The 27,966-nt window shown below is 46.2% G+C and overlaps 1 protein-coding gene across 1 annotated transcript in view; it reads left to right on the plus strand.

Annotated features, from left to right (window-relative positions):
- CHRDL1 (chordin like 1) overlaps positions 1-27,966 on the plus strand; it is a 60,629-nt gene that overhangs the window by 2,781 nt on the left and 29,882 nt on the right. Inside the window, exons 2-5 of the mRNA XM_081179332.1 lie at positions 2,796-2,897; positions 10,721-10,833; positions 12,187-12,280; positions 23,091-23,236. Coding sequence (XP_081035458.1) covers positions 2,801-2,897; positions 10,721-10,833; positions 12,187-12,280; positions 23,091-23,236 — 450 coding nt within the window. The 5' untranslated portion in view covers positions 2,796-2,800. The remainder of the gene's footprint in view (positions 1-2,795; positions 2,898-10,720; positions 10,834-12,186; positions 12,281-23,090; positions 23,237-27,966) is intronic.

Consider the following 27,966-nt stretch of genomic DNA (forward strand, 5'->3'; position numbering starts at 1 on the left):
CTCACTTGTTCTCACAACAACCTTGTAAAGCATGTTAGGTGGAGGGAGTGACTAACCCAGAACTACTTCAAAACATTGCAAAATTCTGACCAGTGTTGCTGATAAGGGATTTGAGAAACACAAATCTAAAGCCCCACTGCGATGAGCAAGAGCCTGTAGAGCTCATTGGCTGAGCACATGGTTATCGCAGAAAAACCAACCTCTACGAGTCTCACGCAGCTCTAGGTAAGGTTCGGAAACAGCCCCATCCAAAACCCTGAAGAGTTGCTGCCAGAATGTGTAGATAATACTGAGCTAGGTGGGCCAATGATCTGAGCAGGTATTAGGGAGTTTCCTATGTTGGAAGGTCATTTTGGAGGTGGGGAGATGCTGGATTCTGGAATCGCACAGGGTATCGCTGAAGTGCTGCCACTGGTGACCTCAGTGTTCCTGTCCCTCCTCCTCCTGCTGCTGCTGCTCCTCCTCCTGGGAGCCAGTGGTACTGCAGCATTTTGGGAGACCAGGGTTCAAATCCCACCACCTCAACGAAGCTCACTGGGTGAGCTCGGGCCAGACATTGCCTCCCAGCCAAACCAACTCACAGGGTTGTGTGGGATAAAATGGGGAGGGGGAGAACCATGTACACCACCTTGAACTTCTTGAAGAAAAGGTGGGATATAAATGCAATGCAATAATTTGTCCATGCCTACTCACCTCCACTTTCTGAGTATGCAAGCAGTGACAAGGTTGAAGAGATAGATCTGCTCTCTCTGCCTGCCTTGCACTCTCCTCTGGGTGATTGTGTGGGTTGGGTCTGGATGGAGAAAACATGTGGATGTGGAGCAGGGACAGTGGTGAAGATGAGGTTGGCCTCCTCAGAGACATGACTTGTTGGTTTTGCCATGCTCCAGTCTTTCTCAATCTGGTGCCCTTCAAATATTTTGAACTACAACTCCCATCACTCCCAGCCAGCCTTGCTGGGGCTGATGAGAGTTGTAGTCTTATACATCTGGAGGGCACTGGACTAGTAAAAGCTGTCACACACTGTATTGGGTAATATTGTTCGCTAACAGGCTAATCCATTTCCTTGAAAGCAGATGTTCCTCCCCAGATTTCAGCTGTTGTGAAAAGGGGGGGGTGCCGGTCTGATTATGATGAAGAGGGGTGGAAACAGTTGCAAAAGCGGATGCCTACAAAGTAATACAGGAATTAAAGAAGCTATTGCCGAAAACACTTAAAAAAAACCCCACGTGATTCTTATTAAAATTAATCATGCATATTTATAAGAGTGGAAACTTCAGATTTAAAAAAAGGAAATTAACAAATAGTTATGCACATGCAGAGCACTGTCTTCTGGAAATTCTGGTTTTCGTAGCATTCCTCTCATTAAGCAACTTTTAAAGAGGATGAATGGGATTAAAGGTTGCATCAGAAATTCCAAAACATGGCATGCACTGAATGTAGCTCTCAATTATAATTTATTTTAATTCTCAGAAGCAGTTCTCATTAATCTGTACGAAATGGTATCAGACAGCTTCTGTTGTTTCATCACCACCTTTTTATCTCATGTCTTTGATAATAAATGAAAAGCTCTAAGGTTTTTAAAAGCAATAACACCTAAAAAAAAACCCTACCCAGATCAGAATTCCAATTGTTTCTTTTTAAAAAAAAAAAGTCCACATATGTCTCCATTAACCATGCATATATGTTGAGACACCAACAAGCAAAGATGCTGAGTTCAATTTTGATCTGCTCAAAGCATGATTCCAGTTCTGGTGGTACCAGAGCTTGATCAGTGTCTATTATGACTGATCTTCCCCTGCAAATTTGACCTCAGCAGAGCATTGGGTACCTTGCAGGGTGTGGTCATTGCCCTCCCTCAGATATAATGATAAATTATGGTTTATTATGTAACAAGAATGAGCCTGCAAGATCTTTAGGTTCAAGTACCTCCTGACCCTCTTCTGAAGTGACTGTGAGGAGGAGACAGAAGTTTTTGCTTCTGTTTTTAACTAACCAGAGTTTTCTCTTTTCACATGAACCTCAACAAACTGTGATTAGTCTAAACTATGGTTTACTAAAACAAGCCAACTTCAACACTTGGTTTATGAAGCTGGCTTGTTTCAGTAAACCGTAGCTAAACTGCAGTTAACTGAAAATGAAAACCTAAAGTTTCCTATCTCCTCCTTGCGGTGTGCAAAATAAGAAGTGAGGGGAGGGGGGCAGACAAGCACAAGCTTTGCACAGCCTCATTCACATGATGGTAAACTAGATGTGAACAACTGCACATTCTGACTGTGGGAACGGCCGGAGCTAACCTAGCACGCTCTCACACACATACAATCTCCATTCCATCCTCACCTATCAGGCAGTCAGGGAAGTGGAAGTTTGCTCTTGCTAGAGGTCTGAACTGATCACTTGAGCAGGCTAAGATGAGGCTGAGGTTGGGCCATAGGTGGCCCCACTGTGCACTAAACCATCATTTAGCATTATATCTGCACCAATCTCATGCCTTGCATCAGATGAAAGTGTGTCCTAGAATCCCAGAATCTTTTGCAATCCCAAAGAGATTCTGCAGTGGACAAATCAATGTGTCAGGAGTTCCCAGAGGGTAGGAAGTTTGAAAAATGCTGCACTAGTAAAAGACCTCTACAGAGTTCTCTCCTGCTCCAGCAGTTCAGCTGATTTCTAGTCTGAGTCTAATCATCTTTGAGGACTTCATTGTGAATAGCCTTTGGGTTTTCTTCTACAGCTCCAGCTTTCTTTGACAGCAAATGTGTTTTTGTTTCCCCTCCCCCCCTTCCTTTTCTTTACAGCAAAGATGAGGAAAAAGTGGACCCTGGAAAACGTTAGATTCCTTTTGGCCTGTGTGCTCTGCCTTCTTTTCATTGAGGGAAGTAAAACGGAACAAGGAAAATGTGAGTAAAACTCTTGTTGAAGGCCAGCTAGAATCCTGCTGTCTTTGGTGTCATTAGACCTGACCATACATTCATCTGTGTATAATGGAAAGGTGTAGATTGAAAAGGTGGATACAGGACTCATCCCAACCTCCAGGTCATCAAGAGCCACTGTACTTACTGTACTTACACCTGAATACATGTAAGCTCCTGCATATACAATCCATACTCTGGAAAAATGTGCATGTGGTGTACATCAATTGGTTCTGCACACACATGGCCCTTAAACCTGCAAAGGGCAGAGTCTATGGTATGGGTGGCTCCAAGAAAGCCCTGGGGAAAGTGGTCTTTAGTTGGGTCAGCCTCCAGGTCAACCTCTTCTGTAGGTTGAACCTGGAAGGCTTATCTGACAGCAGTGGCAGACAGATGGGATGCAGAGATGCAGGCCAGGCCACCCATGAGGCAAGGTGAGGCAACTGGCTCAGGTGGCAGGATCCACAGGTGCAGCCTATCCTTATGTAGATCTTTATTCTTTCACTTGCCCCTTCTTCTCTGGATGGGGGCAAGGCACTATTTTGTAGTTCACCTCAGGTGCCAAAATGTCTTGGGCCAGCCCTGGCAGGAATGCAGGGAAGAGAAATTAGATTTGGTCCACATTTTAATGAAAATGATCATAGATCAAATTGGGAAAAATAAATACAGTAAATGGACAAAAGTACAAAGATTCACAAAAAGTTTAGGAGTATGCATAGCCCTGTGTCCCCCCAGAAAAAAGCACTGTGTGTAGCAGTTTACAATAAGTAAGACACATTGCCTCTCAGCATGTTCTACCTCACAGGCTAAAATGAGAAGGGAGAGAACCATGTACTCCACTTTGAGCTCCTCGGGGAAAAGGTGGGATATAATTGTAGTAATAAATTGAATAAACAGTAGTTATGAGAGCAAGGGACGTGGGCGGTGCTGTGGGTTAAACCCCAGAGCCTAGGACTTGCCGATCAGAAGGTTGGCGGTTCAAATCCCTGTGACGGGGTGAGCTCCCGTTGCTCAGTCCCTGCTCCTGCCCACCTAGCAGTTCGAAAGCACATCAAAGTGCAAGTAGATAAATAGGTACCACTCCGGTGGGAATGTAAACAGTGTTTCTGTGCACTGCTCTGGTTTTGCCAGAAGCGGCTTAGTCATGCTGGCCACATGACCCGGAAGCTGTACGCCGGCTTCCTCGGCCAATAAAGCGAGATGAGCGCCGCAACCCCAGAGTCGGCCATGACTGGACCTCATGGTCAGGGGTCCCTTTACCTTTACCTATGAGAGCAAGGGCATCTGATTCATCAGGGAAGTGAAAAAAATGATCCAATGATAAGATGGTGATGTTCTCTTGTTCTCTCAAGGGATCACAGTCGTCATTATTATTTTGCAAAGACAGTATTGCACATGGAAACAATTTTTATTTTGTTCTATATACTCCAGAAATATAAATGTTTTGTTTTTCTTCCTTTTTTCCAAAAAAAATTATTGGTTTTTCCAAAAGTTTTTCAAACAAATAAACAAACAAATGAACAAACAAACATAAATCTCACTATATTTAAACCAAACTTAGTAACATTGTTAAGTGACCTCCTCGTATCCCCCTGGTTGAATTTCAGTGTATATCTTTTTAACGGTTTTCCAACACCAAAAATGTTTTGTTTTTCTAAAGCTGATATGAAGGTTGGTTTAACTGGTTTATTTACACCCCACTTTTCAATCAAGACTGGATCTCCAAGGCAACTTGCAACAATTAAAATCCATCATAAATATAGAATATAAGACATCCTCCCCCAACCTGGTGCCCTCCAGCTTATTTTGATTACTTTTCTCAACAGCACAGCTGTATTGGCTGGGGATGAAGGAAACTGTAGTCTAAAACATCTAAAGGGCACCAGGTTGGGGAAGGCTGATCTTAGGGACCCATGGATAGGAGTGGTCTTGTCTATCCCCTGGCAGATGATGACACAGCTTAGATATTAGGCTTCCAGATGGAGAGGCAGGTGGAGCTGTAGATTAACATAAGGAGAGGCTGGCTGCTGGATCAGACCCAAGGACCATCTAGCTCAGTATTCTCTTCCCACAGTGCTCAAGCAGATGCCCCAAGCAAGACCTGAGTGCAACAACTACTTGTGCTCACCAACAACTGGTACTGATGGATTCATTCACTGCTGATTGGCAGCAAGATTGCCCACCCACAGAATGTTCCCTTCTGTAGACAATGAATTCAGGAACATTGAAGAAAAATGAAAACACTATTTCTCAAAACCCAGTCTTAATAGTTGGCCAATAGAGCACAAGTTTTGGTTTGAAGCTCCCAGGAAAAAAGCAGTGACTACCACCATCATTGTTGATCCCCATCCAGCACCAGTTATGTGGGGTAGACTGTTCTCAGAGGGAATTGTTGGGGAAAGGAAAGGGAAAACATGTTCTGCAACTTTTTCCACTACTTTATTTTTCCATGGATTTTTTTTCCATTTGTAGAAATGCATCAATCATAAAATTAATTACTAACATAATGAATGAATATGATGCAAGCCAACTTGAGCATCTGGAAATGCATGCAATGCCAGCCCAATCCAAAATGAAAGCTGCAATTAAATAATGTCAGGTGACCATCCCTAGGAAATACATATACTTATGTGCACAACTCTTCCAGCAAAGGACAAATTATCATGTTCATAATCTTAACATATTTATAAGCACTGCAATAAAACTAATACAGAAACTGAACTTTGAATTTGTTTGAATATAACATTTACAGCATAAATCTATCCATGTCTACTCAGAAGTAAGTCTCACTGATTTCAGAGGGACTTAGTGGGGATGGGGGGATTGATTCACATTTAATAATTTGGGACTGGTTTCCCCACAAGATTGCCTTACTCTGCATGTTCCTATTGTTACATTTGCCTTTATGCTAAGTATGTTTAACTGTTTTTCCCCTATTTAGCTAGCTGATAAATTGTATTTTATCTTGAATGAACTCTTTGTTTTCCCCAAGAGTATATTTTTCATTGCCTTGTCAAGAATCTAATGTAATAGCTGGAGGGTCTGTTTTACCTCAGATATAACAAATGCAGAGTTTGCTTCATTCCATTTTAAGCACTGCTATACACATCACCGAGGTCACCTGGGTTCCATCCCATGAGTTTGAAGTCATGTGCTGAAGTTTTCAGGTCATATTTATCTAAGATAAATCAAATAAAAGATGCAATACCATTTAAGGAAACAAATTGCCTAGGCAGTTAGTAAAACATATTAATGAGGTCTTTGGAAACAAAAATACCGTATATATCTGAGAATGGTTTTCACCAATCTTAGCAATCTATGGGACATGACATTGCTTGCTAAAAGTCATGAATGGCAGGTGACATACTTGGTGATCACTGGAAATCATTCAAGACATTTTGCTGCCCCCATTCCATGTACAACCCCACCCCAGACTTGAGTGACAGTTGAATCTTGCTTTGACATTGCCTCCACTGCACCTGAGCAAAGCAGGTTAGCTTAAGAACATAGGAAGAGCCCTCAGAATCAGACCATGGGCCATCTACTCCGGCATCTTGTCCTCACTGTGGTCAGCCAGATACCCCTGTGGGAAGCCTGCAAGCAAGCCCTGAGTGCAATAGCATTCCATGAATCTGCCTCATCCTCTTTAAAAGTCATCCAAGTTGGTGGCCATCACCACCTCTTGTGGGAGAAAATTCCACACTTGAGCTATACATTGTGCAAATAAATGTCCTGAATTTTCCAACATTCAGCTTCATTGGATTACCCTGAGTTCTAGTATTATGAGACAGAATGTGCACTTTCTGCATATCAAGAATAAGTTTATGCACCTCTACCATGTCCCCTCTTACTCACCTTTTCTCTAAACTAAAAAGCCCCAGATGTTGTAATCTTTCCTCACAGGAGAGTTCCTCCATCCCCTTTGATTGTTTAGATAGCCTTTTTCCTCAACATTTTCCACCTTAGGGGCTGTAGGACAGACCATGTAGAATACATAGGGCTAGATGTACATGTGCCAGAAGGAACCAGCAAAATGAATTCCACTAGTGCAGTGGGACTTTCCCCCCTTTCCTCTCTCCTCACCACCTGCCCAAAAACCTGGGGGTCTGGAAACCCCCAGAACAGTGCATGGCAGGAGGTGAGGGAGATCATTCTGTTGGGCAAGCTGAAACCCTTGCACTGACAGAGCAATTGGAAGAGCACAATGCTGAATTCTTCCCATAGTTCTGTCCACTCTCAGTTCCATAGCATTTGCCACCTGGGGCCATTGCCTCACTCTGCCTCATGGTAGGGCTAGCTATGGAAATCTCATTTGAAGCTACTTGGAAACCATGGAATTCCCTGCTGTACCTGTAGGTGCCACTTTTCTCTGGTTTATTTCTTGTATTGCTCAACATTATGTGATAGCAGTTGACCATAGAACAAGCATATTTCCCAACTCTAACCAAACTTCCCTGGCAAGTAGAGGGATACAAAAGGGAAGGATGAGATGGACGTGATCCAAGGGAGGCATTCTCTCTGCTCGGCTGAGCTTATTCACAAGAACGAGCTGTGCAAATAGCTTTGTCTAAAGCAGGAGCATCACCAAGGGGCTGTCGGTGGCATCCCCAGTTCACTGCTTCTCAGACATGAAAGCCTCATTCATCCCACAGCCGACTGAAGTGGAAGCAGATCTTTTCACACAAACCACCACAGTGCCCCACACAGCCTGCACTCTGTTTTTAGGCAGAAGGAAGGAAAGCAGATAATATTGGCCAGGTTTAAATGGCCATCTCTCAACAACTCTTCTATGGTGCAGAAGTTATCCATCTGAGGTCTGTTGTCTAATACTACTTTGCAAGCTCCTTCAAGTGCTTTCAGGAAACTTGCAGAACTGTTAAGAATGCATGCAGGTCCTGCTATCCAAACACGCAAATGAAAATTCACTTATCCAAACATGAGGAATTAGTACCCAAACCTTGCTATACACAGCACAGATTCAGATATCCAAACAGTCGGACCTGCATGTAGTACTGTAAACAAATAAGCAACCTTAAACAAGCATTACTTTTTTGTGCTTTGCTGCTAGAAACCATGGTTGTGGGAGGGGGAGGAGAGGGAGGGAGGGAGGGAGGGAGATTTGACAAATAAGAGAATTTTTTCCCCTTTCTTGTTTGCCTTTTGCAAAGTTTCAAAGGGTCTTTGTGGGTTGTCCCCCCCCCCATCATTTTGGGGTCAAAATTCTATGGTCCAGAATGCATTGGAATTTTTCCAATACAGTGGTGCCCCGCAAGACGAACGCCTCGCAAGACGGAAAACCCGCTAGACGAAAGGGTTTTCCGTTTTGGAGGCGCTTCGCAAAACGAATTGCCCTATGGGGTTGCTTCGCAAGACGAAAAAATATTGCGCGTCCCCGCGGGTTTTTTTCGCTCCCCCCCTTTTCCTAAGCCGCCTATCAGCTGTTCCGCTGAAAAACCCGCTTAACAGCTGATCACGGAAAGCCGCTAGACCGCTGTAGCGCTAATCAATGGGCTTGCTTCGCAAGACGAAAAAATCGCTAGACGACGAGAATCGCGGAACGGATTCTTTTCGTCTTGCGAGGCACCACTGTACGGTTCAATGAAAATTGTCAATTCATTATGGGAACGTTCACCTAACAACTTCCTGAGAATGCATTGTGCTCAGATAGCAAGACCTGTGAATATACCTACTTGGCCCTGCATTTTATTTTATTTATTTCTGTCAATGGAGATTGAGACCGCTTTGCTCAAGCCAAAATACATCATGGGCTCTTCATCCTTTGCCACCCTCAATCCTAAATACAGAAGCAGAATGAATGCTGAACCTGAGTTGAGGTTTTGAGTTAAATTCCACCCTGCGTCACAGGCCTGCGACAAGAGGCCATTCCATTAGAAAGAGAAGACTACAGCTACTAAAATATGAGTTGTATGTGTGGTTTGATTTGTAGAACAAACAAAAACTTTATTCAGTGGTTCACCAAGACCCTCAGCAATTTCCATTGGAGTGACATTAAAAAAAGTTTGAGAACCACTGCTGTGATGTATGTAATCTCTTGTGGAGATACTTCAGAACAATAGTGGGGTTCAAGGTGGATAACATTTGCTTATACAGTGGTACCTCGGGTTAAGAACTTAATTCGTTCCGGAGGTCCGTTCTTAACCTGAAACTGTTCTTAACCTTAAGCACCACTTTAGCTAATGGGGCCTCCCGCTGCCGCCGTGCGATTTCTGTTCTCATCCTGAAGCAAAGTTCTTAACCCGAGGTACTATTTCTGGGTTAGCAGAGTCTGTAACCTGAAGCGCCTGTAACCTGAAACATATGTAACCCAAGGTACCACTGTAATGATTTCTATGTATAAATGCAAATTTAAACAGGAGTATATGTCATGCTAGTGAAAGAGACTATGACCAGGTGGTTGCTGTGCCTGACAAAAGAAAGTACTTCACACAGCACAGAGTTAATATGTGGAACTCACTCCCACAGGACAAATTCACAGAGGACAAGGCAATAGCCATGACAGTTATGTTCTACCTCCACTGAGAGAGGCCTTCATCCCCTGAACACCAGTTACTGGGAATCAGAAGTAGACAGAGTGTCGTTGGTCTCATGTCCAGCTTGCAAGCTTCCAAAGGCATCTGTTCAGCCACTGTGAGAACAGGCTGCTGGACGAGATGAGCCTCTGGCCTGATCTAGCAGACTCTTCCTATGTTCCTATGCTCAGTCTGCTATCCAAGTGCTGATTGTTGATGGACAACTTCAAGTGCCTTCCTGCTCTCCCTTCTTAGTGTTCTTTAGTTTTAAACAAGACTTGGGCCAGGTAGCCCTGGTAATAGAGATGCCTTCAAATGGAGGCCTGCCCTCTGGCAGCTTGTTCTCTATAAAGGAGGACACTATATGTGGGTGGGTTGTTGGGTACATTTACCCTATAGCACAACCTTGAGATGGTTGGTGGTTTTGTTATTGTTATTGTTTTAAGGCTTCAGGGCCCTTTGGCTAACTGTATGTCTGCCTGGAGAGAAGCAGGGTCTTAGAAAGGAAGGCAAGCAGGTTATAAACAGCACACAGAGAGACACAATCAGGTTCAGTGGCTCGTCACTTAACAGGAGATTAGACAAAGCTAAGGACAAAGGCTAGAAGATGCAACCAGAAATGGAAGCTTGTTCTCTCCCCTGTTTCCTTGAACAGCAAATGTTTGGCATCTTTTAAGTTCCTCTTCCTTTTCTTCAAAAATGGCATTTGGTTTTCCGCAAAATATCCTGTCCGTTTTCAATTAGAATCTAAAATAGAATGGAATAATAAAATATGCAATAACAGAATGGAAACTTACAAAAGTAAGATCAATTTCCAAATGCAATTTCCAATTTGCAACTGCTGGTGTTATGTATACTTTGACCATCTTTATGCCTACTTGTTTTTAAAGTTTTATTTTACTACTAATTTCTTATGTTTTATGGAAGCCATGTGAAGGTATTTGTGGATTAAGGAGGATTTAAATATTGCTAAATAAATTAATAAACATGTGGAAGTTTAGCTCTATAGTAAGATATCCCCAAGGGGCACAGGGGTAGAGTATCTGCTTTGCCTTCAGAAGATCCTAAGTTCATCTCCACGTAGGACTGGGGATGTCTTCTGTCTGCCTGAAACCCTGGAGAGCTGCTGCCAGTCAGTGTAGACAATACTGAGCTAGATGGACCAACGGTCTGACTTGGTATACAGCAGCTTCCTATGTTCCTAAAATGATGGTTACCCACTCTGCTTTTGCACAGACCCCTTTACTCACCCTTCACATCTTGGCCTCTTCTCTTTTGCAGACTCAGAGACTTACTGTGTGTTCCAAGATAAAAAGTATCGTGTAGGCGAAAGGTGGCATCCATACCTAGAGCCTTATGGGATTGTCTACTGCGTTAACTGTCTCTGCTCAGAGGTACGTTCCTTGAAGCTAATTCTATTGCTTTTCAGCCCTGATAGTCAGATGGTGACCACTGCATACAAGAGAGGAATGGCCTTTGTTATGATGGGCAGGCTATGTGTCACAGGGATTGCTATAAACCTAGCTCAATTCTATGCTGTTTTTACAATTTAGCTAGTGATCCAACTACAGTGGTACCTCTGGTTACGTACTTAATTTGTTCCAGAGGTCTGTTCCTAACCTGAAACTGTTCTTAACCTGAAGCACCACTTTAGCTAATGGGGCCTCCCGCTGATGCCGCGCCACTGGAGCACGATTTCTGTTCTCATCCTGAAGAAAACTTCTTAACCCGAGGTACTATTTCTGGGTTAGCGGAGTCTGTAACCTGAAGTGTCTGTAACCCGAGGTACCACTGTAAAAGATGTTATTCAGTTTTGCCTTTTGAAGTGAACCAACCTGATTTGTACTGCCCTGGCTAATATGTAGAGAGGGACACAGTTATCGTTTGGGTTTTGCATGCCTTGGCTCAATCCTTGACTCAACAATGCAGCAAAATGCATGTTAAAATTTGTGTTTAGGGACTGGAGATTTAGAAATGTCCTTGACGTGGGTGGCACTGTGGGTTAAACCTCAGAGCCTAGGGCTTGCTGATCAGAAGGTTGGTGGTGGCGACAGGGTGAGCTCCTGTTGTTCGGTCCCTGCTCCTGCCAACCTAGCAGTTTGAAAGCACGTAAAAGTGCAAGTAGATAAATAGGTACCTCTCCAGCGGGAAGGTAAACGGCGTTTCCATGTGCTGCTCTGGTTCGCCAGAAGCGGCTTAGTCATGCTGGCCACATGACCTGGAAGCTGTACGCCGGCTCCCTCGGCCAATAAAGCGAGATGAACGCTGCAACCCCGAGTTGTCTGCAACTGGACCTAATGGTCAGGGGTCCATTTACCTTTGCCTTTTATGAGAAAATACATTCAAATATGCATTTTAATTTTTTAAAAAATAATAGATTAATGCAGAATGGAATGGACATATTGAATGGGCACATCAATCCATCCCTGCTCCTAAGGGTATCTCAAAGAGAACACCAATTATTTTGCCCCATAGAATTCAATGGAAGTTACTGAGGATCATGACGACCCATGTCTGTATAAACTCCACCCATTCATTTGCATAACTCTACATTAGGCTCAATTTATTGCTCACCATAGTGGAATTTTACATGAACTTGCCTCAAGTTAGGAAGGATATCTTGCTTAGTTTATGAATCTTCATCCATAAAATGGGAAAGCCATTGCAAGGCCAGGATGGTAAAGTGCTCTGCATGCTGAGGTTGCTGAACGGAAGTAACCCTTCTTCTCTTCAACTTATTTCTCCAGAATGGGAACGTGTTGTGCAACAGAATAAGGTGCCCGAACTTGCATTGCCCCAATCCAGTGCATGTGCCACAGCTCTGCTGCCCACGGTGTCCAGGTAAAGTCTTATTTCCAGTATAACAAAGCTCCTTAACTGCACTCAGCTTGGGATGCTGCTGGGGCAGAGCAAACAGACAAATTCCCCATCTAAAAATAACAATGGAATGCTTTCATGCAGCAAACGCTGTTATACACTCCATTTATGACAAGAGAGGCCCATATTCTCAGGAGATGACTGGCTGAGGGAGCCTGGAGGGGAGCCTAGCCTTCCCCACAAGCCGTCAGTACCATGCCTATATGGCCTCTGCTCATTTTATCAGAGCAAGCTGGCTAGATAAATCCCACATCAAATAGTGCTGTTCCTCTGTGCATGCAGAGCACTCAGTTTTTGTTTATCTTGCACTATAATCCACCTTTTAGGTGCTGTCCTTTTTGTCCTAGGAATTGTATTTCATTAGAATGCAAGAGGAGCCTGACTGCAGGATCAGGCCAAAGGCCCATCTGGACCACATTCATGCAGCATACATTTAAAGCACTATTATACTGCTTTAAACAGGCATGTCTTCTGGGAACTGTGGTTTGCCAAGGGTGCTGAGATTTGTTAGGAGACCACTATTCCCCCTCACAGAGCTCCCTGTGAAGAGGTATTGGCTGTTAAACCACTCTGAGAACCTATATTTTAAAAAACGGGGGCAGAGGGGAATGGGTGAAGTCACACCAAGGTGATGTTTGGGTCTGCCATGTTGATTCAAAATGACACCTGGAATCCAAACAACAGTGAAGTTTGCTGCTCCCACTTTGGGAACCCACATGCCAAGTTTGGCAATTATATCTTGAGAGGTAGCCAAACCTATGCCAAAAAACTTGTGCAAGAATGCCTGTCCTATTGTTGGTCCACAATCTTGATTCAAAATGGCACCCATACATTGACATCTCCTTCATCTTCACCCCAGGGCCCCTTGTGCTAGCCACTCGGGCACCAGGGGCAGTGCACATGCCCTTCACTCAGGCGCCACGCACAGGGGATGGGGCTAGACACCAACTGGGCGGGCCAAGCTGGGAGAGGGCACACTGCGTGGAGCCTGCAGCCCATTGCCTCCCCCTCAGCTGGAGGGTGGCCAGGAAGGAGGCGGTGACTTTGGAGCTCTGCAGGCCGTGTGCCACATGCGCCCCACGTCACATCCCGCGCTGGAGGGCGCCCTGCAGCCCCAGTGCCACTCATGGCGCTCCACCCCCTCTGCTCCCCTTCCTCCACTACTCCCCTTGTGTTGAGTTTTGCGGTGATATTTTGAGAGGCAGTCAAACCTACATCAGAAAACAAGCAAAGTCATGCCAAAGTGACATTTTGCTCCATGATTGTGATTCAAAATGGCGCCCAGTGTCCATATATTGCTGGATGTTACTGGACTACAACTCCCACCATCTCTGACAATTTGGCATGCTGGCTAGGACCGATGGGAGTTGCAGGTCAGCAACATCTGGGGAGCCACCCTGCACTGAAGATGTCATCCTCGGAGGTTGTTAAATTCCTTGTCCTCCAGTCCCAGGGTCCTGCTCTAAATCCTACAGGCAGACTATATCAAAGGCTGGCCCCATGCCCAAATGAGCAGAAAATTGTCGTTGAATGGTTGTCTGGGAGAGGCAGTAACCCTAAATAAAAGCCATATACAACTGGAGCCTTTCTTGCAACGTAACGCAGCTTCATAATTAGGCTGGGGAACTGTAAATCAGAGAAGCAGAGAGCTGGTGATGTTTATGGCTATATAAACTGGGTCATACGCTGCGTAATAAACTCCTGCAGACTGTACATTTATTATATGCTCATTGTTAAGAACCACTGTACAATGCAGACGAAGCGAGATCTCTCTTGGATTTGTTGCAAAATTCCCGACATGGCCTAACGTCTGGCAGGCTTGATGCTTGGCCTCTGCTCCTGCCACCGTCTCTCCAGCTCCCCGTTTCCAGTTTTAAAAGGGTATTAGTTACACAGGGTTGCAAAGGAGGTATTTATTCAGCATTCTCCAGAGGGCTACAGGGTTGCTTTGTTGCTGATAGCAGCCAATGTAGAACAGGACTGAACACTGGGACCGAGCAGAGGCTCTTGTACCAGTTTAGCAATTCACGTGGGCAGAATTTCATCTTTATCTGCTGAGGCCAAAACAGCTGCTCAGGCTGAGCAGAGAGAGGGGCAATTTCCTTCAGCTTCCTCCTGCCTGTGGGAAGATCCATGTGGCAAGTGCAAGCTCTCCCTGGCTAGGCTAAATAGGTGGATTCATTTGGAGCAGCGGTGGGAACCGTCTTTGTCCCCATGGGCCAGGTCCTTATCAGGATCTCCCCTATGGGTCAAATTTCATAGATGGGCAGGGCCACCCACCTATCAGAATACCTTTTGCCCCCATTAGAGAGAAATCAGGCTTGAATGGAGAAGGAGAAAGAAGCTCCGCCATCCCCTTTAAGCCCAATTTTGAGAGGCTTTTGAGGACATTTGTGGTTCTTCATCCACCCCTTAAGGTCACAACAAGATCAGGCTTCACATGGATGTGAGGGGAAAGGTTTTGGAAGTCTCTACATCCCTCTTTAAGATCACAACAAGTCATAGCTGTCAACCTTCCCTTTTTTGTGGGAAATTCCCTTATTCCAGCGCCGTTTCCCGCTGCTTCCCACTGTTATCCTGGATTGTTAAATATCTCATAGACTGTCCCTGGGACAGGTGAGGCTGCTGATCCCTTATTTTCGAGGCTGCTGATCCCTTATTTTCAAATCTGAAAGTTGACAGCTATGCAACAAGTTTGGGTTTAAAAGGGAAGGGAAGAGACTTCTTTTCAGTGTGGAGTTTGGAAACCCAATCAGATGAGTGGGGTATAAACAACAACAACAACAACTATTACTATGATGATGACGTGACCAACAGCTCCTTGCAGGGAGCTCCCTAGTGTGCCCATTCACTCTCCTGAGTCCAGCACTAAGAAAGTCTGCGATCCTGCTTAGTGCTAAGCTCGGGTGCTCCAAAGTGTTGTATGCACAGGGTCTTGCTTAGGAGGCATTTATTTGTGGGTGCCTATCAATTAATTGTCTTGTGTTATGTTGGTCACATTATGTTGGTTACAGGCCATTTGGAAACCTTTTGCCCACAGCTTCTCATAAATATCACCATAAATTTGGCACGTGCCCATGAATCATTAGCTCTTCATGTATACTGTTACACATGGGATTTATTATTACAGTGGTGCCCCGCAAGACGAATGCCTCGCAAGACGAAAAACCTGCTAGACGAAAGGGTTTTCTGTTTTTTGATTCGCTTCGCAAGACGAATTTCCCTATGGGCTTGCTTCGCAAAACGAAAAAGTCTTGCGAGTCTTGCGATTCCCCCCCTTTCCCCCCTTTTTCTAAGCCGCTAAGCCGCTAATAGCCTTTTAGCCGCTAAGCCGCTAAGCCTTTAATAGCCGCTAAACCGCTAATAGCGCTAATCCGCTAAGCCGCTAATAGGGTTGCTTCGCAAGATGAAAAAACCGCTAGACGAAGAGACTCGCGGAACGGATTTATTTCGTCTTGCGAGGCACCACTGTAATACCATTCATACTTTTAGAAACTTGCTATAAGCATGGTAGGTGTGTTCAGGCTTTCATTTTTACATCTGAAAATAACTAAGTGTTACTAATCCAACTAACAAACAAATCTTTAGGATTTTAACATGACTGCTTGACAGTGAAGTCAAACAAATTTCCAACAGGAATAAATAAGACCTGTACACAGCAGTCCTTAGCACTGCCACTAGTTCTTCCACCTCCTGCTTTGATCTCCAGTTATATTTGACTGGATACCACCATCTTTTGCCATGTGCGTCAGACCATCTGGCTCCAAGAACTTTTTTCAGCTTGTGCTCCAGACTATATTCAGCCTTCCAGGAACTTTTTATGATTAGCTACATATTTATGCCCACACTCCTGTGAATTTATGGTGTTTCGGGACATCTCAAGTTCAACCTGATTTCCTTTTCACTTTTCAGTCCCCCTCCCTTTTATTCTTTTGCTATTCCAGTAAGGAAAGAACAAAAAAGCAAGTAAAAGCAGGACAGATAAGACACAGTTTTTGATCACCCATATAAGGACAAGGAGAAATTGAGATTGGATGCAGCATTTGGTGTTTTTGTTTTTATTTAACAAAATGTGTATACTGCTTGATGGTGGTAAAACTTCTCAGCGGTTTAGAAGAAATATTAAAATCGCCAATAAAACCAGTTAAGAAAAATGGAAAACCTTTAAAGATGATTTTAAAAAACTATCAATACCTACGTGTCTGGATAGACTTGCCTAGACAAAAATAGTTTCAGCAATCACTGAAATGCATGGTTCTAAATCATCCTTACTTTCTCATCTCCTTGACTGGCATTTAAGGCAAAACTGGACAAGATGTGAGTTGCCCAAATGCAATTAACACGCCGAGCCTTGGGTCTAGAGCAGTGTTTCCCAGCTGTTTTCGGACTTCAATTCCCATCATCCCTGACCACTGGTCTTGCTAGCTAGGGTTGATGGGAGTTGTAGTCCAAAAACAGCTGGAGACCCACATTTGGGAAACCCTGTGAGTTCCACTCTTTCTCTGCCTGCCACAACCCTGGCCAAAAATTCCCCACATTGAATCTGCTTTTCCATTTCAAAGGCATTGGGGTCCATCAGGGGCTAAGGGCAGCTTCCGGTAGGAGTACCCTAGGGTGGGCAGAGTCAGCCCAGAAAGCTTTTCACTGAGAAGGCTGTCACCTGCAGTTCAGTGACTCACCACATGGGGTAGCCACACAGAGATTCCAGCTCCCGGGAAAGGCAGTAAATTAGCAGCATGATTATGATTGCTGCAATGTTTAATGGATTAGTCGCTCTTTGATTGGATTGGCTCGAAAGGTGCCCCTCAAGCTGTTAAGGGCTTTATATACCAGTAGTAACACATTGACTTTGGCCAGGTAACAAACTGGCAGCCAGAGCAGCTCTTGAAGCTGAAGTGTAATATGCTGGCAAGGTTTCACTCCTGCTGTCAATCTTTAACAACTAATTTCGGCCACCTACAAGCAGCTATCTAGTGCACGTGGCTCCTGCTGTCATATGCACTGAAATCAACATGGCAAGATCTGCTGGGAGCAAATGATCTTAACGATGTGCTCTAAGAGGGAATTTTTTAACATATTTCACGTAAACTTCATGTATTTTGCATTCCATTTGCTCTAAGACTAAAGGAAAATTGAACATAAAATATGTATATATGCTAAATACATAAATCCCACCCTGAGAGTGACAACCTGTCACTCTCAAGGAACTTGCTACATCAGTTTCAATGTGTGTCCCGGCATCAGGAGCCCCATAAGCTAGTTAGCTGCTCTGGTTGTTGTTGCTGCTGTTGTTTAGTCATTTAGTTGTGTCCGACTCTTCGTGACATCATGGACCAGAGCACGCCAGGCACTTCTGTCTTCCACTGCCTCCCGCAGTTTGGTCAAACTCGTGTTCGTAGCTTCAAGAACTGTCCAACCATCTTGTCCTCTGTCATCCCCTTCTTCTTGTGCCCTCAATCTTTCCCAACATCAGGGTCTTTTCCAGGGAGTCTTCTCTTCTCATGAGGTGGCCAAAGTATTGGAGCCTCAGCTTCAGGATCTGTCCTTTCAGTGAGCACTCAGGTCTGATTTCTTTAAGAATGGATAAGTTTGATCTTCTTGCAGTCCATGGGACTCTCAAGAGTCTCCTCCAGCACCAGAATTCAAAAGCATCAATTCTTCAGCGATCAGCCTTCTTGATGGTCCAGCTCTCACTTCCATACATCACTACTGGGAAAACCATAGCTTTAACTATAAGACAATAGCTGCTTTTAGGGAATAGAAATCACTTCGTAAAACAACAAAAGAAGTCAGATAGGCAGCCTTTAGACAACCTTTTCTTTTCTTACATAAACGTGTTCCATGCATATCTTAAATTATTTATATTAACTTGTCCTTTAAAACCTGCATTGAAATAAGAGGGTTCAGACTTTAGTTCCACCTCATGACAAACTGGCTCAATATGGAGGATGCCCATCCCTAGACAAGGGGCACTTTTTACTAGAAACTTTTCACCATTGGGCCCCGACTGTGGCCCACATCCCAACAGGGGCTCCACTGCTGATCTCTGGAGCTTCCTGACCCAACTCATACTCCTTGTTTTTCCTTTCTGCTCACCCACCTTCTTGGAGTAGCCAAGCACTGAGAGGAGCAACGATTGTGTGCTTTGCTTTTAGTCGATAATAATAATAATAATAATAATAATAATAATAATAATAATAATAATAATAAATTTTATTTATATCCCGCCCTCCCCAGCTGAAGCCAGGCTCAGGGCAGCTGACAACAATAAAATAGTACAAAATTCTAAAATCATTCATTATAAAATCAAAATTGATGGCGATTTGTCCTTCCAAGCGTCAGCTTAGAAGTCTGTGCGACTGAGAAAAGGAGGTACTTCTTTTAAATAATGTGGGCAGCATCAGGAGCTGCTCTTGGGTGGCTTAAATTGCTTTTTAAATATTGCCGAGGGGAGTGAGACCCTGCCAGCATATTACACCTCCGCCCTGAGAGTGGTGCTGGCTGCCAATTCGTTACCAGGCCAAAGTCAAGGTGTTAATGTTGAAATGTAAAGTCCTTAACAGCTTAAGGGAACAAGCTTTTTTTTTTTTTAAGGATCACCTTACCCCATGTATGTCCACTTTGATCTATAGAACTGGCACTTTTCCAAGTGCCATATAATGTTTGCTGCAAGGCAACAATCCTTCAGTGTGGCAGCATTGATACTGTAGGACTCCTTGCCTTTGGACATTAGATAGGTGACTTTGCTGTGCTGCTTTTGGTGCAGAGTCTGGGAGCAGCCACTGAGAAGGTCCTCTCCCATGTCCCCACCAAGCACATCTGTGAGGGTGGTAGGACTGAGAGGATGGCCTCCCCTATCCCTAGTTCAAGGTGGAATCTTCCCCATGGAATCTGCTTGGAATCTTCTATGCTCTAGGGCAGGGGTGGCCAACTCCCAAGAGACTGTGATTAAAAACTGGGATTCAGGTCAAGGTTGCTGAGCTTTCTTTTAGGGGAGCCAAAGTTGTTGAGCTTCCCTGGGGGGAGCTAGTGATCTACCACAGACGTCCAGTGATCTACTGGTAGATCACGATCTATCTGCTGGACGTGCCTGCTCTAGGGGCAAATTGAAATGGAGGCTTGAATGATTTATTTAGACCACTATAAAAAGAAAAACACAGGAAATTAAGCCACATGTGCACCCACAAACATTAAACCATTGAGGAGGAGAAGCTTGAAGAAACCTGAGCATCAGAACTGAAACTTCACCAATAACTTGATACAGTTGGGTTGGCCACGTCCCGCACACTGGTTTAATCACTCCAAGCGGTGGGTGATCTTGCGTGTGCTACTGGCTGGCTGTGTTAAAGGACAAGTTGCTGGAATAGATTGGCTTTTGCAAGCTTAACGGAGCCCTTGAAGTTGCTTTCAAAAAGCATTGGGTAGCATAATGTGTTTGACACCTGCGCCTTAAGGCTGCACATATGGAGGCAGTTAGCATCCACATTTGCAGTTGCTTGATGCTGGATCACTTCCCAATCCTGTCTCATTGCTCTCAGCCACTGCTGAAAAAGTAACCCAGTGAGTTGACTCTAGAAAGCAAATCTTGGGCTCTCACCCAAATCACTTTGTATTTTATTTAAATATTAAATTACAGCATGCTGAAGGATTTGAAGCTGGAACTGCTGGGGTTCGATTTATCGGCAGATGGATTCCCCATTTGCTTCAAAGCACGTTTAAATCCTTGGAAAGTTTCCCGTCGGCTTTGAAAATAACATTGCCCAGTAGCTCTGATGTTAATTAGTAAAAAAACAAACTCCCCTTTTAGGAAAAAAATCAGGAGTTTTTTTTCTTTCATTCGAGGAGTTTATGCTCCTGGTTCGAATATCATTTCTTCTTTCAGTGTTTAAACCTTTTGCTATTTTAATTGTATTGTCATTTAGAAATTTAAAAAGATTAGTCAGGCAAATACAATTTTTCTAGCATCAGATTCCTTCCATTTCCCTGTTACCTCTTCGAAAAGGATATACATTGCATTTATCAACCAGGATTGAAGAAAGTAAAAGAGTTAGAGTAAATTCTGAGCAAGTCTGTTCCCTGACTAAGTCAGAGGATCAACCAAATCCAAGAACATCCAACACTCATAATACATTTATGAAGATTTGTCCTCATGGTGGTATTATGGTGGTATATAGATGCTCCTGTTTTCAAAAATGTTTGCAGTGGAAAGGTTTTGGGACAGTAACGCTGCTTCCTTTTTAAGTGGGGCATGTCCTGCAGTTTTCCTGAATGCTGTAACTTTTCATAACGCAAACATTCTGATTTATTTATTTTCTCACTTTTGTTGTGCTATAGTTCAAGAGTCCCTGTCCAGGTAGCTGTAATACAATAACATTGGGGAAGCATTGCTGATAAAGCAGAACTGTGTGTGTGTGTGATCCTGTATAAATCCACAACTAATGCACTATAATTGTGCCAATTACATTGCAGAATTACATCTGCAAAAAAACCCCTCATCGGTCCGGGGGGTGGGAACTCTACACCTGAGTTGCACTTGCTCCTGTTTGCCCTTGCCTGGGTGCCATTTTAGCTTTAAAATATCTTATGAGAGGTGTCCCCTGAACCCCATATCTATTTTCACACTGTGCACCATTTTTGTATTTCATAGTATAGCTCTATATGACCCTTTTACATGTACTGAGTGGCATGATTCTGGCTTTCAAAGTGCTGAATATTTTAATATTTCGTGCATGAGATGTATGGCAGTAAAAATGCACCAGGGACATATAGATAAGAAAAGGAGCCATCTAGGATTTAGGAGATCAAGTAGGCATGTGAGGCTGTAAGTTGTTTGGATTTTGTGCATACTGTACAACACAGAGGTCCTGGCATTTATTTTTCCTGTTACTTCAGAAGGTGGTTCAAAGGCTTTGAGGTGCCCGCATGACAAAGTAAATGGTTCACAGAGCCCTCCAAATGTCGCTGTTTAGCTCATATGCCTAAAACCTGAAACCTCTTGCTCCTTTGATTGAGTGCCCAGCTTAACAAATGAAGAAGAAGAAGGGGGGAAAACCTCATGCATTCCTCAGTAGCACAATAATTATGGAGAGTTTCTTTTTACATGATTTTATGCCACTGATGTAAAAGAACTGCAGTCACCCGTGAATTCTGGAGGTCAAGGAAACCCAATTGGGGGGGGGCATCTTTTTGCACTGGGCCTCCAAACCCAATGAATTCCTTGCATGCCAACATTATTTCAGATCTAACAAACAAACACTTTGTTCTTAGTGCTACATAAAGCGTTTATTTCAAATGGCTGTGCATGAAAGCAAACGTATAATATTTCCAGTGTGTAGGGGAGGCTAACTAATCCTATGCTCTAGAAGCACATCGAACAGAAATTAGGAAACATAGAGAAATGCTGTATACTGAGTCAGGCCAACTCAGTCTTGTTGATTTCAGGCTGGAAACATTCCCAGCCATAGCTGGACATGCTGAGATTGAGCATGAACTAGCAAGGAATAATTGGCTGCTTGGGGTTATTAAAACCAGAATTCTGTTCTGTGAAGTCCTCAGAGACACAAACTCAAATGAACAGGTGGGATGATTGGACCCCTGGTCCAACTAGCCTTGTATTGCCTGCTGTGACACACAGTGGTTCTAGGACAGAGGTATCCAAAATGGTGACCTCCGGATGTCATGGACTACAGCTGCCATCAGTTCCAGACATCATGAACAATGATGATGGGAGCTTTCATTTGCCAACTTCTGGAGGGTGACACTTTGACTGGCCTTTAACAAGGGTCTCAATAGGGGTATTTCATTGCCATGCTAACTAAGATCTGTTAATGAAGCCAGCCTAGTGCATTTCAACTACAGCACCCATCAACCTCAGCCAGCAGGGCCAATGGACAGGCATGATAGCTCATGGTTGTGGGTTCAAGTCCCACGCTGGGTGAAAGATTCCTGCATTGCTGGGAGTTGGACTAGATGATCCTCGTGGTCCCTTCCAACTCTTTGATTCTAAGAATTCTGTGATTCACTTCATTAATTTGATGTGCTTTTTGTCACAAGTGACCTAAAAAATGCAGTTTACATTTTTTTAAAAAATCATATAAATTGCAAACCACAGAATACAGATGAGAGGGCAGCAAAATATAAGCAATATCAATATAAATTACAGAACCACAAAATTAGCACTACAAAACCAAACCGATTCGAGGCTCTAAACCATAGTTCCCAAAAACTAGAAAAAGCAAGCAAACTTCCATTGAACATTGAACTCCCAACAGACTTGTGACTATCCATGCTTCCAGGAGAGTGTTCCAGAGCTGGGGCACCAGTACCATATTAGACCCATCTGGTTCTTCCGCTTCTCCACATGCCTGACACGATGGGAGCCAAAGTCCAAAAATGTCTGGAGGACACCACGCTGGTACCCCTGATTTAGCTGGTGTTGCACTTCCTGATTGCCCAAGGGAACCTTGGTTTGAACCCTAGTGCTGGCCACTGTGAGAACTGAGTGATGGACTAGGTGGGACTTGGCGTGATGCAGCAGGGTTCTTCTGATGTTCTTAATGAAAGTGAGACAACAGATCTGAGAGATAAGGCAGTCTCTCACTGGGGGATTAATCTGCCATTACTACCCTGTTAGGAGAGTTGAGCAGGGATCCAGGCAGAGCGAGAGCAAAATGTTCCCTTTGTGAGTTGGGGAGCCCTTCTACCTGCCACACCAGAGGAGACACATGAGATAACTTTGTTTTGTAAATTGCCTCTTCTTCCTGCCCTCTTGCAGATGATTCGCTTTTTTCTACTGGCAGTAAGATAACCCGGAAGTCCTGTGAGTACAATGGCACAACCTACTACCACGGGGAGATGTTTGTGGCAGAGGGGCTCTTCCAGAACAGACAGGCCAACCAGTGTGCCCAATGCAGCTGCTCCGTAAGTCACGTGATTGTGTTAAACCAGTGTTGTGGCCCATTCCCTTCTGAGCAACTTTCCAAGGGCTTTGTGCCAATGGTGGGCAGGGCCAGAGGCAAATGCAAACCAAGGAATGTTAATTTTACATTTGCACAGTAGGCTAGTTTCCATATCCACACTCATCTCCATCCAGACAAGCAAGAAGGATTATCAGAGTTCAAGGACACATTCCAACCAGGCAAAAATACTAAGGGTACAAAGTTGAACCAGGAGAAGGTGTGTGGTCTGGGGAGAATTAGTTTCGTGTGTGTGAAATATTTTATTAGCTGTATAATAGAATGACATCAGTCAACTTCAGCAGAACATTACATTCAAACTTCAGTCACATCTGAGCACATAACACCAATACTGGCTTGACTGCACCAGCTACCAATTAGTCTCTGGGCCCACTTCAAAATGCTGGTTTTGACCTATAATGTCTTATGTAGCTCGGGTCCTCAATACCTCAAGGACCTTCCCTCCCCATGTGAACCAACCCAGTCCCTGCAATTTGTCATCTGAGGCCTTTCTACATGCGCTCCTGCTACAGGAGGTCTGGACGGTGGCAATATGAGAACCAGGCCTTTTCAGTGCTGCCTGCACACTTGTGGAATAGTTTGCTGAGGGAAACTCACCTGGCACCATTGTTGCGTATTGTCAGAGCTGCTTCAAGATCCTAGCTCACAGAGGATCACGCTAGCCAGCGGTCATTAAGTAAAAGTCTTTATTGAGTTACAGTTTCCATTCCCAAGCTGCTGCGTGCAACTCTACGTCTAATGGCTAGATCGGCGAAGCTCCGTCTGAGTCTCCGCCCCTTGTGCACCAACTTAATATCCTAGCCCTGCTCCACCTTTTCCGCCTGACTGCTCTCCTCTGGGTCCCTCTGCCCCCCGGGGTCTCTTCCTTCCGGGATTCTTCTGACGCCGACCCCCCGGAACTCCCTGTCTCCTTGCGCCGGGCTTTAGGACCTGGCTCCCTTTCCTGGCTGCCTACTGCGTCACTTTCCTGTGCATTTGAACTTGGCGCGCGCGCCCAACCTTCCACTTTCCGTCTGACCGTTTCTTCGCTCCACGATGGAGGTGTGGCCACTCCTGACTCATGCCCTCCCCCCTGTTGCGAGCTGCCAGCGCTTGATCTCTGGCGCTCTTCCTCTTCCCTGCTCTCTGGCTGTGACGCTGGTCCCGATTTCCAACTGCTCTCCTCTGAGTCCCCTCTGGCTCTATCTTCCTGGGGTGTCCCCCTAGGCTCCCCCCTTGCCCTGACCACTGGTGCTCCTTTCTGTGAATCTTCTGATTCACTGGAAAGACTCGGAGATCTCGGGTCGTCGTCATCACTCATCTTTTCTTCTGCCTCCTCCCCCTCGCTCTCTGTTTCCTCCCTTGCCCTTGCCTCTGCTCCTGAACCCCTGACATCCATCCCCCCCTCGAAGCCCCCCGTTCCCCCCTCCCCTCCTTCCGGTGCGGGAACTGGGTGCTGCTGTGTCAGAGGGACGAACGTCGGATACAGTTCGCTTCCCGTGGCGGGCCTCCATCTGAAGTCTCCCGGTTCTGCCTCCCTGCTCTCGTCGACGACGGTCACCTCCGCTTCCATCTCTGTGCCGCCGTGCTCGAAACCAGGGTCGTCCCCGAAAACGTCCATGTCCATCTCTCCCTCACTTCCTCCTGGCGGCGTTGCTCGTCCTGGACCTTCCTGCCACTTCCAGCGCCACTGCTCCTCTGGTCTATCGTCCCACCAATACGAGGGTTCTGAGGCAGATCCCGAGGGTGACCCCTCCGGGGAACGGGCGTCTCGTATCAGGTCCTCGTCCGAGTCGAACCCCCGGAACGTGCTGGCAGAAAGCGTTGGCGTGAAAAGCCAGTCGTCGAAAAATTCTGCTGGCATTGGTCTATGTGGGAAGAGGGCATGAAACTCGTCTTTGAGCAGAGGTTCGTCCAAGGTGTAGCCCGGCACCCAGCTGTTCGCACTGGCCGGGGTGCCCTCCTTGGCGAGAAGGTATTCTACCCCTTCTTCCCCCCATCTGGAGTCCAAAATCTCCGTGACTTCGTTGATGCGTTCCTTCTGTGCCACTCCCGCGTGCCCGGTTCCTTCTCTGAGCGGACTCGGTGCCGTTCCGGGTTCCTGAAACCTGTGCGGTGCCTTGTAGGGGGTGAGCACCGATCTGTGGAACACCGGATGCATTCTGGAACCCTCCGGAAGCGCCAGCCTGAAAGCCACCGGGTTGACCTGCTCTTCGACTTGGTAGGGCCCCAGTTGCTTGTGCCCCAGCTTCTTCTTGGCCAACGACCTGGCCGGCACTGCGTGGGCTGCTAACCAGACCCAGTCTCCCACATGGATCTCTTCGCCAACCCTTCTGTGTTTGTCCGCTTGCACCTTGTATGCATGTTTGGCCAGCTCCAGGTGTCGCCGCAGCTGATCGTGGACCTCCTGCAACTCCGACGCGAACGCATCTGCTGTCTGCGGCTCCCCCTCCCCCATCCTTTCCAGTCCCGGGAAGGTTCTGGGGTGCCTCCCGTTGTTAGCGAAGAACGGCGTGACCCCCGTGGACACGTGCTTCGTGTTGTTGTAGGCAAACTCGGCGAGCGGCAGGTAATCCACCCACGTCGCAGGCTGTTGATTCGCATAACATCTCAGGTACTGCTGCATGATGGCATTGACCCGCTCCGCCTGCCCGTTGGTCTGCGGGTGTCTCGCCGACGCCAGGCTGATCTTGACGTTCAGGAAGCCCATCAGCTTCTGCCAGAAATTCGAGATGAACTGTCGCCCCCGGTCGGACAGAATAGACCGTGGCAGACCGTGAACCTTGAACACGTGGTCTATGAACAGTTTGGCGGTTTGCTCCGCCGTGGCCACCTTGGCACACGGAATGAAATGTGCCATCTTGGAGAACAAGTCCACCACCACCAGCACGGCCGTCTTGCCCCTCGAGCTGGGCAGATCCGTGACAAAGTCCAGGGCCACCCTCTCCCATGGTTCGACCGGAGTTTGCAGCGGTTCCAACAGTCCGGCCGGCGGTTTGTGCACCGGTTTGGCCCTCTGGCAGGTGTCACACCTCGCCACATAGTCCGCGACCTCCCCTCTCATTCCGGGCCACCAGAAGTCCCTGGCGACTAATTCCACCGTCTTCTCCTTGCCAAAGTGCCCGGCAGTGGGCGCGTCGTGCAGCTGCTGCAGTACCTTGGCGCGAAGTTCGTCTCCCGGCACGTAGATGGCCCCTTTGCGAATGAGCAATCCATCTCTCAGCTGGAACTCGTCGGTCGCTGCCGTGCCCCTGTGCACCTCTGCCATCTTCGCTTGCGCGAAGGAGTCATCCTGCAACGCTCGCCGCACCGCCTCCAGGTCCACTGTTGCCGCAGCGCACGCCCACACTGTTGGTGCGAAGATGTGCATGGCGGCTGCTGGCTTGGCGTCCTCCAGATATTGTGGCTTACGAGAGAGAGCGTCCGCCATGATGTTGGTGTCCCCCGGGACATACTCTATTCGGAAGTTAAAGTTCGCAAAGAACTCAGCCCAACGTATCTGCCTTTGGTTCAGGAACTGTGCCGTGCGCCAGTGCTCCAGATTCTTGTGGTCCGTGCAGACCTGCACCGTGTGCTTGGCGCCGATCAGGAAGTGCCTCCACGCTTTGAACGCTGCATGAATGGCCAGCAACTCCCTGTCCCAGATGGTGTAGTTCTGTTCGGACTTGCTGAGCTTCCTGGAGTAAAACGCTCCCAGCCTCCAAACCCCCTGCGGGTCTTTCTGCAGCAGGACTGCTCCCATGGCTCTGTCCGAGGCGTCTGTCTCCACCCTCATCGGCCTGCTGGGGTCGACATGCAGCAGCTGCTCTTCCGACACGAAGAGACGCTTGAGTGCCTGAAAGGACTGCTCCGCCTGCTCTGTCCAGATGAACTTCTTTTTCTTGGAGCTAAGCGTGTCCGTGATGGCCGCTGTCTGCATAGCGAAGCCTTTGATAAACTTGCGATAGAAGTTCGCGAAGCCGACAAACCGTTGGACCTCCTTCCGGTTGCGTGGGCTCTTCCAGTCCAACACCGCTCGAACCTTGGCGCTGTCCATGGCGAGCCCCTTGTCAGACAACTTGTAGCCCAGAAAATCCACCTCCGTCACGTCGAATTGGCACTTCTCCAGCTTGGCGTAGAGCCTATGCTGCTGTAGCCTGCTTAGCACTTCTTTGACGTGTCTGTCATGCTCCTGCTGCGATTCCGAAAAGATCAGGATGTCATCTAAGAAACAGATGCACGTCTTGTAGAGGAGCCCCGCCAACACGTGATGCATGAACGCTTGAAAAACGTGGGAGCCATTTTGCAATCCAAAAGGCATAACTCTATATTCGTAGGTGCCCAGCGGCGTGAACATGGCTGTCTTCCACTCATCCCCTTCCCGCATGCGAATGAGGTTGTACGCCCCTCGCCGGTCTAACTTGGTGAACATGCTGCCCTTCCGTACCTTTGCGAGGAGGTCGTCGATTCGGGGCATGGGGAAGTCCGATGGCTTGGTCACACTGTTTAAGATGCGATAGTCCACCACAAGTCTTTTTTGGGGCGTGTCCCGCTTCTTAACGAAGAATACAGGACTGCCCCCCGCTGCCTTGGACTCCCGGATGAAACCGCGCTCCAAATTATGATCTATGAACTCTTTGAGTTCCTGCAGTTCGTCCTCAGACATGGAATACAGCTTCCCTTTAGGCAGCGCCGCCCCCGGCAGCAGGTCAATTT

This window comes from Podarcis bocagei (genome assembly GCF_964188305.1).
Source record: "Podarcis bocagei genome assembly, chromosome: Z".
In the NCBI taxonomy this organism is placed as follows: domain Eukaryota; kingdom Metazoa; phylum Chordata; class Lepidosauria; order Squamata; family Lacertidae; genus Podarcis; species Podarcis bocagei.